Below are 17861 nucleotides of genomic sequence, written 5' to 3'. Positions count from 1 at the left end.
TCCCAAGGATGAACCAGACTTGTGAAGGTCTACACTTTTTTTTCTGAGGTTTTTGCTGATTTCTTTTGATTTTCCCATGATGTCAAGCAAAGAGGCACTGAGTTTGAAGGTAGGCCTTGAAATACATCCACAGGTACACCTCAGGTACACCTTTTCCAAGCTGTTTAAAGGCACAGTCAACTTAGTGTATGTAAACTTCTGACCAACTGGAATTGTGATACAGTGAATTATAAGTGAAATAATCTGTCTGTTAACAATTGTCAGAACAAATACTTGTGTCGTGCACAAAGTAGATGTCCTAACCGACTTGCCGAAACTATAGTTTGTTAACAAGAAATTTGTGAGGTGCTTGAAAAGCGAGTTATAATGACTCCAACCTAAGTGTATGTAAACTTCTGACTTAAACTGTATATTTAAAGCAGGTGCTTCCACACAGGTGTGGTTTCTGAGTTAATTAAGCAATTAACGTCTCATCATGCTTAGGGTAATGTATAAAAATGCCGGACAGGGCATTTTGGCTACTATTGCTATGCCCCCATAGGATGACGATGCCCCCATCCACAGGGCATGAGTTGTCACTGAATGGTAGAATGAGCATGAAAATGATGTAAACCATATGCTATGGCCGTTTTTCAACCATCATCAACAAAACACCAAATTATGGAATTTCTCATGTGCGAATGGTGTCGCATCCCTCCAATAGAGTTCCAGACACTTGTAGAATCTATGCCAAGGTGCATTGAAGCTGTTCTGGCTCGTGGTGGCCCAACACCGTGTTAAGACACTTTATGTTGGTGTTTCCTTTATTTTGGCAGTTACCTGTACACCCAGTCATCGCCACGACATTGAGGAAAGGCAGTTTTTATTGATTGTGTGAATGATTCTAATGCATTGTTATATTGGCTTTGTGCATATTTAAACAGTGGATGCCATAGTAATGTTCTTTGTAGATCCGTATATCTACAGTAACTCCCCCTATGCTTCCTCCTTTTCAGATTCTCTGGGTGGCCCCTTCCCCACCACATCCCACCGCTATCACCATAAGCCCACCAAGCAAAGTCTGCCCGTCCTGCAGTGTGGGAGCAGCCTGTCCTCTTTTCCCCTGCTCTTCCACCCCAGTGCCAAGGGCTCCCAGATCATCATGGACGTGGCCCAGAGGACCGTTAAGAGGCAGGCCAGCTTCTGCAATGCCATTACCTTCAGCAACCGGTCCATTGCCCTGTACGAGCAGGTCCGCCTCAAGGTATGGACAGACTGGGCAGTGGACCATGGTTATCAGCACACTGTCTTTTCCTTCCTTTCTTTTAGCCTAACTGTTTTCCATTTATTTGTTTGTCTGTCTCTCTCACTCACTGTGTGTTTTGCCTTCATTATTCCCCTGATTCTGTGTGGGCCAAAACAGCTTAGCCAAAGTTTCCACTTCACCTATCAGTCCATCTATGTCTCAAGTGAAAGAGCAGGGGAAGCATTGCCATGTGAGCCACTGTTATCTTGCATGGTGAAAGAAGTGTAAATAGAGGTTTTAAATGAGACAAGACAAGAATATCCAGTCTGATGATAAACAGACATACAATATGTGTTTATTTGTGTTGTTGTTTACCATTTGGTTTGTAAAAGTTTTAACATATGGCCAACCATAATGTATTTTGGTAAATCTTAGGTTAACACAACTAATGGAATGGACTTTAGGTTATTCACCAGCTTAACTCCCTTCATCAAAATTAAATTGGGGTGGCAGGTAGCCTAGTGGTTAGTGTGTTGGGCCAGTAACTGAAAGGTTACTAGATCGAATCCCCAAGCTGACAAGGTAAAAATCTGTTGTTCTGCCCCTGAACAAGGCAGTTAACCCACTGTTCCTAGGCTGCCGTTGTAAATAATAATTTGTTCTTAACTGACTTGCCTAGTTAAATAAAGGAGAAATAAAAAATGGTACAAACCCATTACCTGTTCCCCTCCAGATCACTAAGAAGCAGTGCTGCTGGAGCGGAGCCCTGCGTCTGGGCTTCACCTCCAAGGACCCGTCCCGCATCAACCCAGACAACCTGCCCAAGTATGCCTGCCCAGATCTGGTCTCCCAGAATGGCTTCTGGGCCAAGGCCCTGCCCGAGGAGCTGTCCAATGAGGGTAATGTCATCTCCTTCTGGGTGGACAAGAAGGGTCGTGTATTTTACCGCATCAATGGCTCCAGCCCCATGCTGTTCTTCAGCGGGGTCCATGCCTCTGAGACACTCTGGGCTCTCATAGATGTCTACGGCCTGACACGAGGGGTCCAGCTACTGGGTAAGTTTCACAGGGAGAAGGGAAAGTGTTATGGGCGTTAATGACGTTCCTTGCCAAATATTATTCCAATTCATTTTGATGAATTTCCCAAATTGACTAATGACAGCAAGTGGTGGTTAAATGTTTAAAATTGTATGTGCTGGTGGGTGTGTTTGCGTGAGGTTGGTTGTTTGGTGATGTTACTTTTGTACTACTGCTCTACCTTTCCCACACACCATCATTCCAAAATACTCCAATGGAAAAAAGATGGAGAGAGATTAGAAAGGTTGCGTAGTTACACTGTTAGCATAAAGGAAATGCCACCACAGTGGAATTTGAGAACCACTGGAAAACAAAACTTCTATTCTGAAATGCCCTGTTTGATGGGTTTACCCCAAACACTTGAAACTAATTCAGGAAAAGTTTCCCATCCAACAGATTTTGAAAAGTTTAAGAACATTTTTGTAATGTATAGGTAAAGTTTTTTTTTTACCAGTATCTAAAGATTTACCCAGTTTGAGAGCTGGTCAACTGATTAAAATTGATATATTTTTTAAACTGAAAATAACTACAGTGCTGTGAGAAAGTACACTACACAAAATAGTGGATTAGGCTATTTGAGCCACACCCGTTGCTGACATGCAATCTCCATAGCCAAACATTGGCAGTAAAATGAGATGAGCCTGAGGGGTCTTCTAGACCAACATTGCTGCCCCTGCCATTTAATTAAGATCTGTTACATCACTAGAATCTCTTCCTTACACAGATATCAATACAGGAAGGCTTGGTTATTGTAGTCATGAACTGCTGATGTTAATGACTCACTTAGCTAAGGCTCATCTTAAGCCCTGAGAAAAGGTTTTCTCTAATACAGTAGAGCACACCAGCATGGGCGTTTTTGAATTGTTCAGTATATACAGAATATTATCATGGTTGAGTGCCATCTCTATTCAGTATGCTCCTTCATGCAATCGTATACATAATCACAGTGCTTTTAGAGCAGAAATAGAGGGTATTAGGAGTATATTCTGGCAAATAAGTTGGTTGGTGGAGTTGTTTTTACAAGTAATCAGTTATGTTGCAATGAGTCCCGTTGTAGTGAATATGCTGTCTAACTTTCCCCTTTTGGAAATAAATTAATTTAGCTGTATTTCAAGTATGTTTTACATTTTCAAATTACATTTTCTAGAGTAATGATCAAAGCATGTTTAAAAAGGTTCACTCCTTTTATTTCACAAGGTCAAGCTAACCTTTTTATCTGAAGTTCCTGAATGAAAAGCCTGTTAAGGGAACTAAAACCCTAACACGGAACCCAAACCGGCTGCGCGCGTGCGCCATCGTGCATACATTTATTTTGTCCCCCTACACCAAAAGAGATCATGACACGCAGGTTAAAATATCAAAACAAACTCTGAACCAATGACATTAATTTGGGGACAGGTCGAAGAGCATTAAACATGTATGGCAATTTAGCTAGTTAGCTTGCACTTGCTAGCTAATTTGTCCTATTTAGCTAGCTTGCTGTTGCTAGCTAATTTGTCTTGGGATATAGACATTGAGTTGTTATTTTACCTGAAAAGCACAAGGTCCTCTACTCCGACAATTAATCCACACATAAAATGGCCAACCGACTCGTTTCTAGTCATCTCTCCTCCTTCCAGGCGTTTTCATCTTTGAAATTATATGGTGATCCATCCAAACTTTCATTGTATTACCACAACCACCGGCAAAACAGTTTGTCTTTCAATCAGTTACGTATTTTATCTAACGGGTGGCATCCATAAGTCAAATATTCCTGTTACATTGCACAACCTTCAATGTTATGTCATAATTACGTAAAATTCAGGCAAATTAGTTTTCAACGAACCAGGCGGCCCAAACTGTTGCATACACCCTGACTTTGCGTGCAATGAACGCAAGAGAAGTGAGACAATTTCACCGGGTTAATATTGCCTGCGAACCTGGATTTCTTTTAGCTAAATATGCAGGTTTAAAAATGTATACTTCTGTGTATTGATTTTAAGAAAAGCATTGATGTTTATAGTTAGGTACACATTGGAGCAACGACAGTCCTTTTTCGCGAATACGTACCGCATCGATTAAATGCAACGCAGGACATGCTAGATAAACTAGTAATATCATCAACCATGTGTAGTTAACTAGTGATTATGATTGATTGATTGTTTTTTATAAGATAAGTTTAATGCTAGCTAGCAACTTACCTTGGCTTACTGCATTCGCTTAACAGGCAGGCTCCTCGTGAGGCAGGTGGTTAGAGCGCTGGACTAGTTAACTGTAAGGTTGCAAGATTGAATCCCCGAGCTGACAAGGTACAAATCTGTCGTTCTGCCCCTGAACAAGGCAGTTAACCAACCGTTCCTAGGCCGTCTTTGAAAATAAAAATGTGTTCTTAACTGACTTGCCTAGTTAAATAAAGATTAAATAAAGGTGAAAAAAAAGAAGACGATTGGCCAAATCGGTGTCCAAAAATATCGATTTCCGATTGTTGTGAAAACTTGAAATCGGCCCTAATTAATCGGCCATTCCGATTCAAGATTCAAGATCTTGAACAACATTCTGGCCTTAAATGTCCATGTACTCTTATCTCCACCGGTACAGCCAGAAAAGGACTGGCCACCTCTCAGAGCCTGGTTCCTCACTAGGTTCCTTCCTAGGTTTCTGCCTTTCTAGGGAGTTTCTCCTAGCCACCGTGCTTCTACATCTGCATTACTTGCTGTTTGGAGTTTTAGGCTAGGTTTCTGTATAGCACTTTGTGACATCTGCTGATGTAAAAAAAAAAGGTCAAGCCCATGATGTTGGAATGAGATGTTCGACGAGCAGGTGTCCACATACATTTGATCATGTAGTGTATTTGCCCCCTTTCTGATTTTCTGTTTTTTAATATTTTTTTTATACTGAATGTTATCAGATCATCAACCAAAACCTAATATTAGATAAAGGGAACCTGAGTTTACAAATAACAAATACAATTATTTTATTTATTTAGTTAACAAATTTATGAAACACCCAATTCCCCTTTGTGAAAAGGTAATTGGCCCCTTACACTCTAACTGGTTGTGCCACCTTTAGCTGCAATGACTGCAACAAAATACTTCCTGTAGTTGTTGATCAGTCGCTAACATCACTGTGGAGGAAATTTGGCCCACTCTTGCATGCAGAACTGCTTTGTGGGTTTTCAAGCATGAAAAGTTATACTTTCGCCCAAAAAGTTATAATTTTGACTCATCTGTCCATAGAACGTTCTTCCAAGAGTATTGGTGCTTCCCGATGCTTTTTGGCAAACTTCAGTCAACATTTTGGACGACATTATGCCTGGCGAAAACCAAACACTGCATTCCACAGAAAGAACCTCATACCAACAGTCAAGCATGGTGGTGGTAGTGTGATGGTTTGGGATGCTTTGCTGCTTCAGGACCTGGATGACTTGCCTTAAAACCTCTACAGGATTGGTGGGTCCCTAGTGGGACGGTTGAGCTAACGTAGGCTAATGTGATTAGCATGAGGTTGTAAGTAACAATAACATTTCCCAGGACATAGACATATCTGATATTGTCAGAAAGCTTAAATTATTGTTAATCTAACTGCACTGTCCAATGTACAGCAGCTATTACAGTGAAAGAATACCATGCTATTGTTTGAGGAGAGTGCACAGTCATGACCTTGAAAATGTATTAATAAACCAATTAGGCACATTTGGGTAGTCTTGATACAACATTTTGAACAGAAATGCAATGGTTCATTGAATCACTCTAAAACATATAGTGGCCAAAATCTAAATTGCGCCTGGGCTGGCATAATACATTATGGCCTTTCTCTTGCATTTCAAAGATGATGGTACAAAAAATACTCTGTTCTTTTACCAGATCTAATTGTTATATTCTCCTACATTAATTTAACATTTCCACAAACTTCAGTGTTTATTTTCAAATGGTATCAAGAATCTACATATCCTTGCTTCAGGTCCTGAGCTACAGGCAGTTAGATTTGGTTATGTCATTTTAGGTGAAAGAGAATTCTACAGGATAATTTCATGCCATCCATCTTTGAGCTGAAGCTGAAGCACAGCTGGGTAATGCAGCAATACAATGATCCAAAGCACCCAATCAAGTGTACATGAAAATTGTTAAAAAGCAACAAATTTGAAGTTTTGGAATGGCCTAGTCCAAGTCCAGACTTAATCCCAATTGAAATGTTGTGGTAGGACTTGAAACGAGCAGTTCATGCTTGAAAACCCACAAATGTCGCCAAGTTAAAAAAAGTTCTGCATGCAGGAGTGGGCCAAAATTCCTTCACAGCGATGTGAGAGACTGATCAACAACTACAGTAAGAGTTGCAGTAAGGGTTGCAGTCATTGCACCTAAAGGTGGCACAACCAGTTATTGAGTGTAAGGGGCTAATTACTTTTTCAAACAGGGTAATTGGGTGTTGCAGATCTTTGTTAATTTAAATAAAATAAGTATATATTTTTTTGTTATATGTAAGCTCAGCTTCCATTTATCCAATATTAGGGTTTTGTTGAAGATTTGATAACAGTCAGTATCGAAAATATGCAAAAAGGAGAAAATCATAAAGGGGGAAATACTTTTTCACAGCACTGTATATTACTGTAAAATAGTGGTAGTATCTCTTCCTAGATTTTGCTTAATCCTAAATTGCTTTTGTCAGAGTACAATTTTGTTTACTAAACATAATCATCACCCCTCATGGAATTAACTTGCAAACATCCCAATAATTCAATCAACATGGACTAATTTCCAATAATGATCCTCCCTCTCTATAAGGAATGGAGGCTGTCATCACCATTAATATAAATAGAAAAGGCTCCCATATATTATAGATAATACCATTTAAACTCATTTCTGGCAGTGCTAGTTGACAGCAAGCAGTGTGCTATCTGCTGTTGGGCTGTTTGGTATCCAGCGCTAGAGTGAGACTATCTGGAGTTCAGTGGGCTAGCGACGAGCTGTGATGACACACTGTGCATAGCTCTTGTTCCTCGACAGACATTAAGGAAAGATGATGTCAGGAAAATGGCGTGACTGAAGCCATTTTCCCAGACAGGAGAACAAATACAGTGTTCTCACTCAGCTAAGAAAGAGAATGTTGTGTTAGCACTGTGGAAATCACATCTTCAGCATTGGATCTCCAGTCGGCTTTGTGTCTTTACCTAAACATAATCATATGCAATCCCCATTTTAACAGTGATCTACAAACATTCCATTTCAAATATATCCTAGATTTAAAAAAAATTGAATGTCCAAGTAGATTCTGCCTTTATTGTAGGTTGTCAGAACAGCAGCTCTCCATATTACTGTTACCTACGAGAGACTCAAGCCTTGTTGCCCCCTACATGTCTACACTGACTATACGTGCCTACACTGACCTACAGAAACAGCAGAGCAGCCTTAGCACTCAGTCAGCTGAAGGGTACTTCACTATCAGGCTTCTTCTATAGCCTAAGAACGTCACCAGTCAAGAGCATGGTATATCTCAAAGCCCTAGTATTGCCCCGTTGGCCGCAGTTCAAGCAGCACTTAGTGCCTGAAATATGGGGCGGCCACATCAAAGACTGCCCCGGTGAACTGGCACATGTGCTCAGTTTCCTAACGGGGGACATTTTGATTCTTAATGATGCTTACACTAGGAGCTGACATTAACGCTAAGCCAGCTGATAAAGGCAGACACATTTCACCTGTTGTGCGTGAAGCTATTTATCATACAATCTGTCGGGAGGTTGGTCCTATAGACTAGCTCCAGCTGTTTTCTGCAGGGACGAAATGGGGCGAGTTTAGCGAACAAACAATGCTTTGGAATAAGTGATTTTGGTTGTTCAAGTAAACACGTTAAACAAATGGAAAATGTGGGAAATGAATGAGGACCATTTTAACATTGATTCCACACTTTATAGTCTCTGGTGACCTACATTACGTGATATATATATATATATATCAGGAAATGTATAAAATATGAGTAGCTTAAAATTTGATCTAATGTGACCAATTCCATCTCCTAAATCTTGAGCAGCTCCACCACCGAGCCCTGACTCTCTTCCATCTGCGTGACAATATCTTGTCTTCAAATGAACTTCAAACCAATTTTCACTCTGTGTTCCAGTCAGAGATGCATACTCAGTCTCAATGCATAAATGTAGCTACCCATTTCCTCTCTGGTGCCTTGCCTTTCACGTTTGATGGATTGATTTTAAAAGTGTCCCTGATCACATGTCTGGCCAGATCAGTGTAACTGTAGCAGTTCCTCAGTACCAGCCCCAAGGAGACTGCTCTGTGCTATAAATGCATTTCCCATCATATTTGTTGTGAGGCGAGACTTGAGTGATGTGGGTAGTGGCACAACGCTATAGTCTAAGATACCGTAGATCGTGTGTGTAAATAAAAGCAGTACAGTAGAGAAGGAGTGGAACGTACTAGAGTTTAATAAGTCACTGCCTGTTCAATCCAGTTCAATTCCACATCATATGCAGACACCATTGCCCCTAGGGTCATGTAGTGATCTGGGACTTTGTTTTAACATGTCACAAAGAGATAAAGTAAACAAATTTCTGCATTAAATCAAATCAAGCTTTTTTCATAAAGCACATTTCAGACATGGAATGCGCGTTGCATTCCATGTCTGAAATGTGCTTTATGAAAAATGTGCTTCACAGGAAAATAAAAACATATTTAAACATATTTACTACTCAACAAACATAAGAGGATGAAAACAAATAAAGAATAACAATAAAAACTGAAATGCTAAGGAAAAGCAAAGCTAAAAATGTGTGTGTTTTAAGATCTCTTTAAAATGTGGCCACAGTTTCGGCCGCCCTCAGGTTCTCTGTTAGGCTATAACAGAGTCTGGGGGCATAGTAACTACAGGCTGCATCTCCACTAGGCTTTGGGTTAGTTAAAAGGCCAGTGCCAGAGGACCTGAGGGACCTACTGGGTACATAACTCCAAAAGCATGTCTGACATGTATTGGGGTGCACAATCGGAAATTGATTTAAAAACCAATAGAAGAATCATAAAAAATTCTAAAACTCACAGAGACCGGTGTAATGTGTGATCTCCGTCTGGTCTTGGTCAGTACTCACTCTACAGCATTCTGTATGTTTTTGCAATTGACCAATGACTTTTGTGGGTAGACCAGACAGGAGAGCATTACAGTAGTCAAACCTGCTTGTAAAATAAGCATGGATGAGTCTCTCTGTATCAGCCTGAATATACAGAACAGTTCAGTGATGTCGGGCTGTTATCTTGGTTTTTAGTACCAGTAGTGGTGTTCATGTTGTCTGCCTTCATGGGGTGTTACGACACAGGATCTAAGGATCTCTAGTTCTGTTTCCTCTAAGGCTGCTACAGTAACAGGGCAGTGTAGCTCAGTAGCTAGCCACCCATGTGAGAATTCAAAGGTGATCCAGAGACTGGTGAGACTACTTGAAAGCCGAGATGGTGTTGCATAACCAGTGAAGCTAAATTAATCTGCCGGAATCAAACTGAGCCTGAGGGCTCTTCTAGACCAACATTGCTGCCCCTGCCATTTAAGTAAGATTTGTTACATCACTAGGCTCTCTTCCTACACAGATATCAATACAGAAAGGCTTGGTTATTGTAGTCATGAACTGCTGATGTTAATGACTCACTTAGCTAAGGCTCATCCAAAGCCCTGAGAAAAGGTTTTCTCTAATACAGTAGAGCACACCAGCATGGGCGTTTTTGAATTGTTCAGTATATACAGAATATTATCATGGTTGAGTGCCATCTCTATTCAGTATGCTCCTACATGCAATCGTATACATAACCACAGTGTTTTTAGAGCAGAAGTAGAGGGTAATAGGAGTTGTTTTTACTAGTTATCAGCTACTGTATGTTGCAATGAGTCCCGTTGCAGTGAATAACTTTCGCCTTTTGGAGAGAAATTAATTTAGCTGTATTTCAAGTTTGTTTTGACTTTAAAATAGTTCAGTTTTCTAGAGTAATGATCAAAGCATGTTTAAAAAGGTCCACTTCTTTTATTTCACAAGGTCAAGCTAACCTTTTTATCTGAAGTTCCTGTATGAAAAGTCTGTTACGGGAACAAAACCCTAAGTCTCACCCTGATTAGATGAATCAGAAAGTTCATGTCAGAAAAAGGTAACGGCACCCCTAAATATAATGATTCAGGTCATAATACACTATATATACAAAAGTATGTGGACACCCCTTCAAATTAGAGGATTCAGCTATTTCAGTCACACCCGTTGCTAACAGGTGTATAAAATCAAGCACTATGCCATGCAATCTCCACAGACAAACAATGCCCCTGTGCACAAAACGAGGTACATACAGAAATGGTTTGTCGAGATCGGTGTGGAAGAACTTGACTAGCCTGCACAGAGCCCTGACCTCAACCCCATCAAGCACCTTTGGGATGAATTGTAACGCAGACTGCGAGCCACGCTTAATAGCCCAACATCAGTGCCCGACCTCCCTTATGCTCTTGTTGCTGAGTGGAAGCAAGTCCCCGCAGCAATGTTCCACATCTAGTGGAAAGCCTTCCCAGAAGAGTGGAGGCTGTTATTACAGCAAAGGCAGGACCAACTCCATATTAATGCCCATGATTTTGGAATGAGGTGTCCATATACTTTTGGTCATGTAGTGTACCTCCCTTTCGTGGCTGAAAATGGTGAGAAATCACACAGCTTTTTAACAACATGAACGGATTATGTGCTAATCTGACTGAAACCAAAGTTCTGTTCTATGACACAACTGTTTGTTGAAGGAGCACAGATGTTCCATTGACCAGATTGGCACACATTCAACAAATCTGATCTAACAAAGTGGATATTCATCAAATCTGTCATTATTTATTGTCATTATTTCTGTATTGTAACAGGCCCACAATGTGGTTACTTAAGTCCGATTTGGATATATTTGTCTGTTTTCTCTGCATGTAGAAGTAATCCCTTTTCAGGTTTAGAAGAAGTGACTGCTAAATGCTAACTCCCGTTCGTATGAGCTGGTTAGCATAGCTAGCATACAGAAATCGGTGGTGGTAGTCAGTCGTTTTTAACTGTAATACAGTTGGAAATTATGACATGAACCTGTGATGGCGTTGACATCCATACAAGCGTTAATGTCAGATTTTTACCTCACCATAGTGTGAAATACACATACTGTATAAACAATAGCCTAAATGTAGGCACATTTTGCTGGGGGACAATGAGGAGACTCTGAATCTTTCCCCCACGGTCCTTTCCCCCATGTGTTTCCATGGCAATTCCATTGTTTTGGTCGATTTCAATTGACCTCTTTACCATATCTATGGGAATAATGCTCATGAGACTGTGGCATTCAGACAGTGTCTCACAGGCAGGGTTGCCAGGTTTAGTTAACATTCACCTCTGAAAACCTGCCACAAAGCCTGAAAACTATCCCAAAGAGTTTCCACATTTATCCAATAAACCCTTTTTATTGAGCGAATTAAGAAGGAATATCAACGTCATTTTTAACAACATAGGCAAAGAAGCAAAATGTGGATTTCCATCAAATTAATTATTGCAAGTTTAAGAATGTTGCGAGAGAAGATAAATCGCCCTTATTAACTCTCCAGATCATTTTAATGAATGTATGTCGATTTAACATGTTTTGACTGCTATGATTAAGCAACATGGCCCAAGAAGGTGTGGTATATGGCCAGTATACCACTGCTAAGGGCTGTTCTTAGGACATAGCCCTTGGCCGTGGTATATTGGCCATATACCACAAAGAACAGCCCTCAGCTGCCATGATATACTAGCCATATATCACAAACCTCTGAGGTGTCTTATTGCTATTATAAACTGGTAACCAACATAATTAGAGCAGTAAAAAAGTATGTTTTTATCATTCCCCTTGTACATGTCTGACATACCATGACTTTCAACCAATCAGCATTCAGGGCTCAAACCACCCAGGTTGTAATTGTAAATGAATCCCATTTGTGCATGTGCATAACTATAGATAAACCCGACAGAGTTTGAATGATGAAAGTTGGACAAAGGATCTCAATCTCTGTGCAAGAAACTTTTGGACAAACTTCAAAAAACAAATGTTAGGCTATTTTCTGGCAATTGTGGCATTATTATGTGCCAGATGTTAAGATTACAAACTGTTATAAATGGCGTATTTGCGAGATTGAATTGTAATTTCAACAGGCATAGGATACAAAAAATCTGCGTTTTATAATTGTAACTCAACTTTGCCATGGTTTGCTGAGCTAGATGCGGGTAGCCTATAGCCCCTGATAGGCCAACATCTAATTTCAAGGGAAAGTCCACAAACTGACATTAAATGTGGAGAATGATCCATTTGCGATTGAGCTGTGACAACGATAATAATGAATCACTTCCGATTTAATTAACTAAACATGGCCATTTAAAAATGGCATAATACTACAAGGCTACAACAACGGACTCCGGACTCAAACCTGAACCTATAGGGGAGGGTCCGGGTGGGCATCTACTCTCGGTGGGGCTCCGGTGCGGGATGCAGACCCCGCTCTGCTTGATGCTCCCCCCACTTCGGTTGCGCATCTAGTGCAGGGATCGTCGCCTGGGCCTCTGGTCCGTAGATCGTTGTTGGGGACTCCAGGCTAGGAACCCACCCTGTAAGCTCCGGACTGGGGACCGTCGCTGGAGGCTCTGGACTACGGACCGTCGCTGGAGGCTCTGGACTACGGACCGTCGCTGGAGGCTCTGGACTACGGACCGTCGCTGGAGGCTCTGGACTACGGACTGTCGCTGGAGGCTCTGGTCTACGGACCGTCGCTGGAGGCTCTGGACTACGGACCGTCGCTGGAGTCTCCGGACTGGGGACCGTCGCTGGAGACTCCGGACTGGGGACCGTCGCTGGAGACTCCGGACTGCAGACTTTCACTGGAGGCTCTGTGCCATTGGTCATCACTGGAGGCTCCGTGCCATGGATCATCACTGGAGGCTCCGTGCCATGGATCATCACTGGAGGCTCCGTGCCATGGATCATCACTGGAGGCTTCGTGCGTGGAGCAGGCACAGGACATACTAGGCTGAATGCTCACTTTAGCCCGGCAAGTGCGGGGCACTGACACAGGACGCACTGGGCTGTGCAGGCGCACTGGAGGCATAGTGCGTAAAGCCGGTGCAGGATATACTGGGCCGTGGAGGCGGACTGGAGGTCTAGAGCGTAGAGCTGGCACAATGCGTCCTGGCTGGATGCTCACCCTAGCCAGGCAACTGTGGGGTGCTGGCACAGGACGTACTGGGCTGTGAAGGCGCACCGGAGACACAGTGCGCAGAGCCGGTGCAGGATATCCTGGGCCAAAGAGACGCACCGGAGACCATGAGCACTGAGCCGGCACAATCCGTCCTGGCTGAATGCCACTCTAGCACGGCAAATGCGGGTAGCTGGCACAGAGCGCACCGGGCTGTGAATGCGCACTGGAGACACAGTGTGCATCACCGCATAACACGGTCCCTGACCGGTCGGTCACACGCTCCCCACGGTAAGCATGGGGAGTTGGCTCAGGTCTAAACCCTGACTCCTATCTCCCCGTGTGCCTCCCCAAAATATTTTTTGGAGCTGCCTTTCAGGCTTCCGTCATTGACGTAACTCCTCGTATCGTCGCCATTCCTCTCTCGCTGCCTCCATCTGCTCCCTTGGACAGCGATACTCTCCGGCCTGCGCCCAGGGACCTTCTCCATCCAGGATGTTCTCCCATGTCTACTCCTCCTGGCCACGCTGCTTGGTCCGTTTTTGGTGGGACCTTCTGTAGTAATTCAAAAAACACTCAAACAAAATAGAAAACGCACAGTTCTGTCAGGCCACAATAACTAAACAGAAAACAAGATCCCACAACCTATTGGTGGGAAAGGGCTGCCTAAGTATGATCCCCAATCAGAGACAACGATAGACAGCTAGGCTGCCTCTGATTGGGAACCACACTCGGCCAAAAACAAAGAAACAGAAAACATAGAATTTCCCACCCGAGACACACCCTGACCTAACCAAACATAGAGAATAATAAGGATCTCTAAGGTCAGGACGTCACAATTATTACATCTGTTTGCCAGCTCCAGGTAGGCTACACAAGTGGCACAAATGGATTTGCATTGACTCCAGTGATATTGTCATTTCAATATATATTTATTGTATAAAATAGTAGGCTACAGTAGCCTGCAATGGCATAGAAATGAATAGCCAACTTGATGGTCAACAGATGCAGTTGTAGCCTATCACTCTCCACATTTAATGTAATTTTCATTGTGGACTTTTCCCCCGTAACACAAGCACGAGAAGGAGTTCCATAACTTCCATTTCAAATTTCCACTCGCTCAGCGCTCCAGACCCTAGAACTGAGCAAAACCCTTCCCTTGATACTGTTATGTATAAGAAAAGTCAACATTAGAATGCAGTTTACTTTAAACCACCTCTGAGCAAATTTATATAAAGAGCTCTAGTGCACCTAAAGTTGTTTTCCAATGCTTTGTCGCCATTCTATAATTTCTAGTGAGTTAATGTTTTATGGAAAAAGTGTGTCTCCATAAATCTAAATAGCCTACCTACAACTGGTAAAAAATGTGTCACGACTGGCACGTGTGATGGCTCTGTCTCCGTGACTCGGCTGCTTCTGCTGCAGAACCTCTCAACCAGTGCTCCCAATGCACACACACCCCTCCAGGCCCTCCCCCTCTCCACCATTCACTCACTCACTCACTCAATAATGAACAACATGCTCATGCCTGATAGTCATAAGCAGTAGGTCACAGTTATATATATACACATCTTCCTGGATGGTTGGGAGAAGTTGCTCTCGGAGGATGTGTTGGTACCATTCTTTATTCATGGCTGTGTTCTTAGGCAAAATTGTGAGTGAACCCACTTCCTTGGCTGAGAAGCAACCCCACACATGAATGGTCTCAGGATGCTTTACTGATGGCATCATACAGGACTGATGGTAGCGCTCACCTTGTCTTCTCCAGACAAGCTTTTTTCTGGATGCCCCAAAAAATCAGAAAGGGGATTCATCAGAGAAAATGACTTTACCCCAGTCCTCAGCAGTCCAATCCCTGTACCTGTTGCAGAATATCAGTCTGTCCCTGATGTTTTTCCTGGAGAGAAGTGGCTTCTTTGCTGCCCTTCTTGACACCAGGCCATCCTCCAAAAGTCTTCGCCTCAATGTGTGTGTAGATGCACTCACCTCTGCCTGCTGGCATTCCTGAACAAGCACTGTACTGGTGGTGCCCCGATCCCGCAGCTGAATCAACTTTAGGAGACGGTCCTGGCGCTCGCTGGACTTTCTTAGGCGCCCTGAAGCTTTCTTCACAACAATTGAACCGCTCTCCTTGAAGTTCTTGATGATCCGATAAATGGTTGATTTAGGTGCAATCTGACTGGCAGCAATATCCTTGCCTGTGAAGCCCATTTTGTTCAAAGCAAGGATGACGGCACGTGTTTTCTTGCAGGTAACCATGGTTGACAGAAGAAGAACAATGATTCCAAGCACCACCCTCCTTTTGAAGCTTTCAGTCTGTTATTCGAACTCAATCAGCATGACAGAGTGATCTCCAGCCTTGTCCTCGTCAACACTCACACCTGTGTTAACGAGAGAATCGCTGACATGAAGTCAGCTGGTCCTTTTGTGGCAGGGCTGAAATGCAGTGGAATTTTTTGGGGCGATTCAGTTCATTACTTTGCAAATAATTGCAATTAATCTGATCACTCTTCATAACATTCTGGAGTATCATACAAACTGAAGCAGCAGACTGTGAAAATTAATATTTGTGTCATTCTCAACTTTTGGCCACGACTGTAGCTTAAGAAACAATGTTCATTAAATTAATAACAGATAACAATATTCTGACTATCTCTGACCCTCACTTAGACAATACCTATAAAACATTTACAGAGAATACAGAAATGGGAGGGTGGGGGTATCTAGTCAGTTGTACAACTAACTGCATTCAACTGAAATGTATCTTCTGCTTTTAACCCAACCCCACTGAATCAGAGAGGTGTGTGGGGCTGTCTTAATCAAAATTACGGATTGCCTCTTATCCGCTCGTCGTCCCCTTATGCCGTAGTTTGTACATCTCAATTGTCAGTAGAGACCACATTTGTTTTAGCAAGTCAGCCATATCAGCTATGTTTTTTTTAAAGGCAGAAAACAGGGCTGAATGAACTGTTTCGCTGCCAGACAAGGCTCTGCTGATAGCCATGTGTAACAGTTGTAAGGTGATGGGACTGCTGTTGGGACTCTGTTGTTGTGACAGCTTTATGTAGGCCCTAACAGTTTGTGGGCACCGTTTGTCACCGTTATAGTCCAATTAATGCATTGTTTAGTGTTGTGTTGTGTAGTGTCTTTGCTGGTATGCATCTACATTTTTTTGTTTCCTCACCAAAATCGCCACTGTATATATATTTTAAGACAAATGCAATGGTGGCCGCAACATCTTTTTCAAATTAGCCCAATTTAGCGAGAAAACTGTGAACATGACAACACTGCTCACAGGTGTTGCTGTGTTCTTACACAACCTGGTCTCAGAGCATTTCGTATTATTCTGTAAGTAAATCCAAGACACTCCATTTAGTATGATACAGTGCATTCGGAAAGTATTCAGACCCCTTGACTTTTTCCACATTTTGTTACGTTACAGCCCTATTTTAAAATTATTTAAATAAATTTTCTCTCATCAATCTACACACTACCCCATAATTATAAAGTAAAAACTGTTTTTTATGAATTTTTGCAAAAGTATAATAAAGAACTGATATATCAATATTCAGACCCTTTCCTCAGTAATTTGTTGAAGCACCTTTGGCATCGATTACACTCTCGAGTCTTCTTGGGTATAACGCTACAAGCTTGGCACACCTGTACTTGGGGAATTTCTCCCATTCTTCTCTGCAGATCCTCTCAAGCTCTGTCAGGTTGGATAGGGAGCGTCACAGCACAGCTATTTTCAGGTGTCTCCAGAGATGTTCGATCGTGCCATCTACCCAAGATGTTGTAGCAGTCAGACGTCTTTGTCTTGTCTCGTCCCATGTGTATATATCTTTTTCTTCGCATTCTTTTTAATATTTTTCCTAAACATCAACTTCAAAATACTCTCCTGCAACTCGCCTCACCCAATGTGGTGGGGATCTGTTTGTTTTTTCCTAAAGTATTTCTATTTACCGCCGAACTGGAATACCTCAACTGAAGGTAGCTAGCTAACTAGCTACCAGCTATCAGTCAGCTAACCACTGCTAGAGGTCATCAGCTAACCTTTAGCTCGGAAAGCTCTCGCCAGTTCGTACAATGCGTTTCAAACCTGAGCATACCGGACCTATTTTTCTCTCCATATCCCCAAATTCCTACCACAAACTCTGAACCTTTTCACCTGGATCATCACAGCTAGCTAACCGCAACCCGGGTTGACTACTCCTGGCTAACGTTTCCGTCCCAGAGCTAGCACCAACTAGCCTGAAGCTAGCCCATGCTAACCCCATCTCCCGGCTCACTCCTGGGCTACAATATCCGGACCCCTTCTACTTCCGGTACGGGGCACGGAACCCCGCCGGTCCTCTACGACTGGAATACCAACGTAA

General features: G+C 42.5%; 1 protein-coding gene across 1 annotated transcript in view; it reads left to right on the top strand.

Moving 5' to 3' along the window:
- Positions 1 to 17861, top strand: part of LOC110529113 (E3 ubiquitin-protein ligase NEURL1) — a 63718-nt gene that overhangs the window by 14673 nt on the left and 31184 nt on the right. Inside the window, exons 2-3 of the mRNA XM_021611256.3 lie at positions 996 to 1243; positions 1959 to 2280. Of these exons, the coding sequence (XP_021466931.2) occupies positions 996 to 1243; positions 1959 to 2280 (570 nt within the window). The remainder of the gene's footprint in view (positions 1 to 995; positions 1244 to 1958; positions 2281 to 17861) is intronic.

This window comes from Oncorhynchus mykiss, chromosome 1 (assembly GCF_057628025.1).
Source record: "Oncorhynchus mykiss isolate SJ-2025 chromosome 1, ASM5762802v1, whole genome shotgun sequence".
In the NCBI taxonomy this organism is placed as follows: Eukaryota; Metazoa; Chordata; class Actinopteri; order Salmoniformes; family Salmonidae; genus Oncorhynchus; species Oncorhynchus mykiss.
This window is presented reverse-complemented; position numbering and strand designations above follow the sequence as displayed.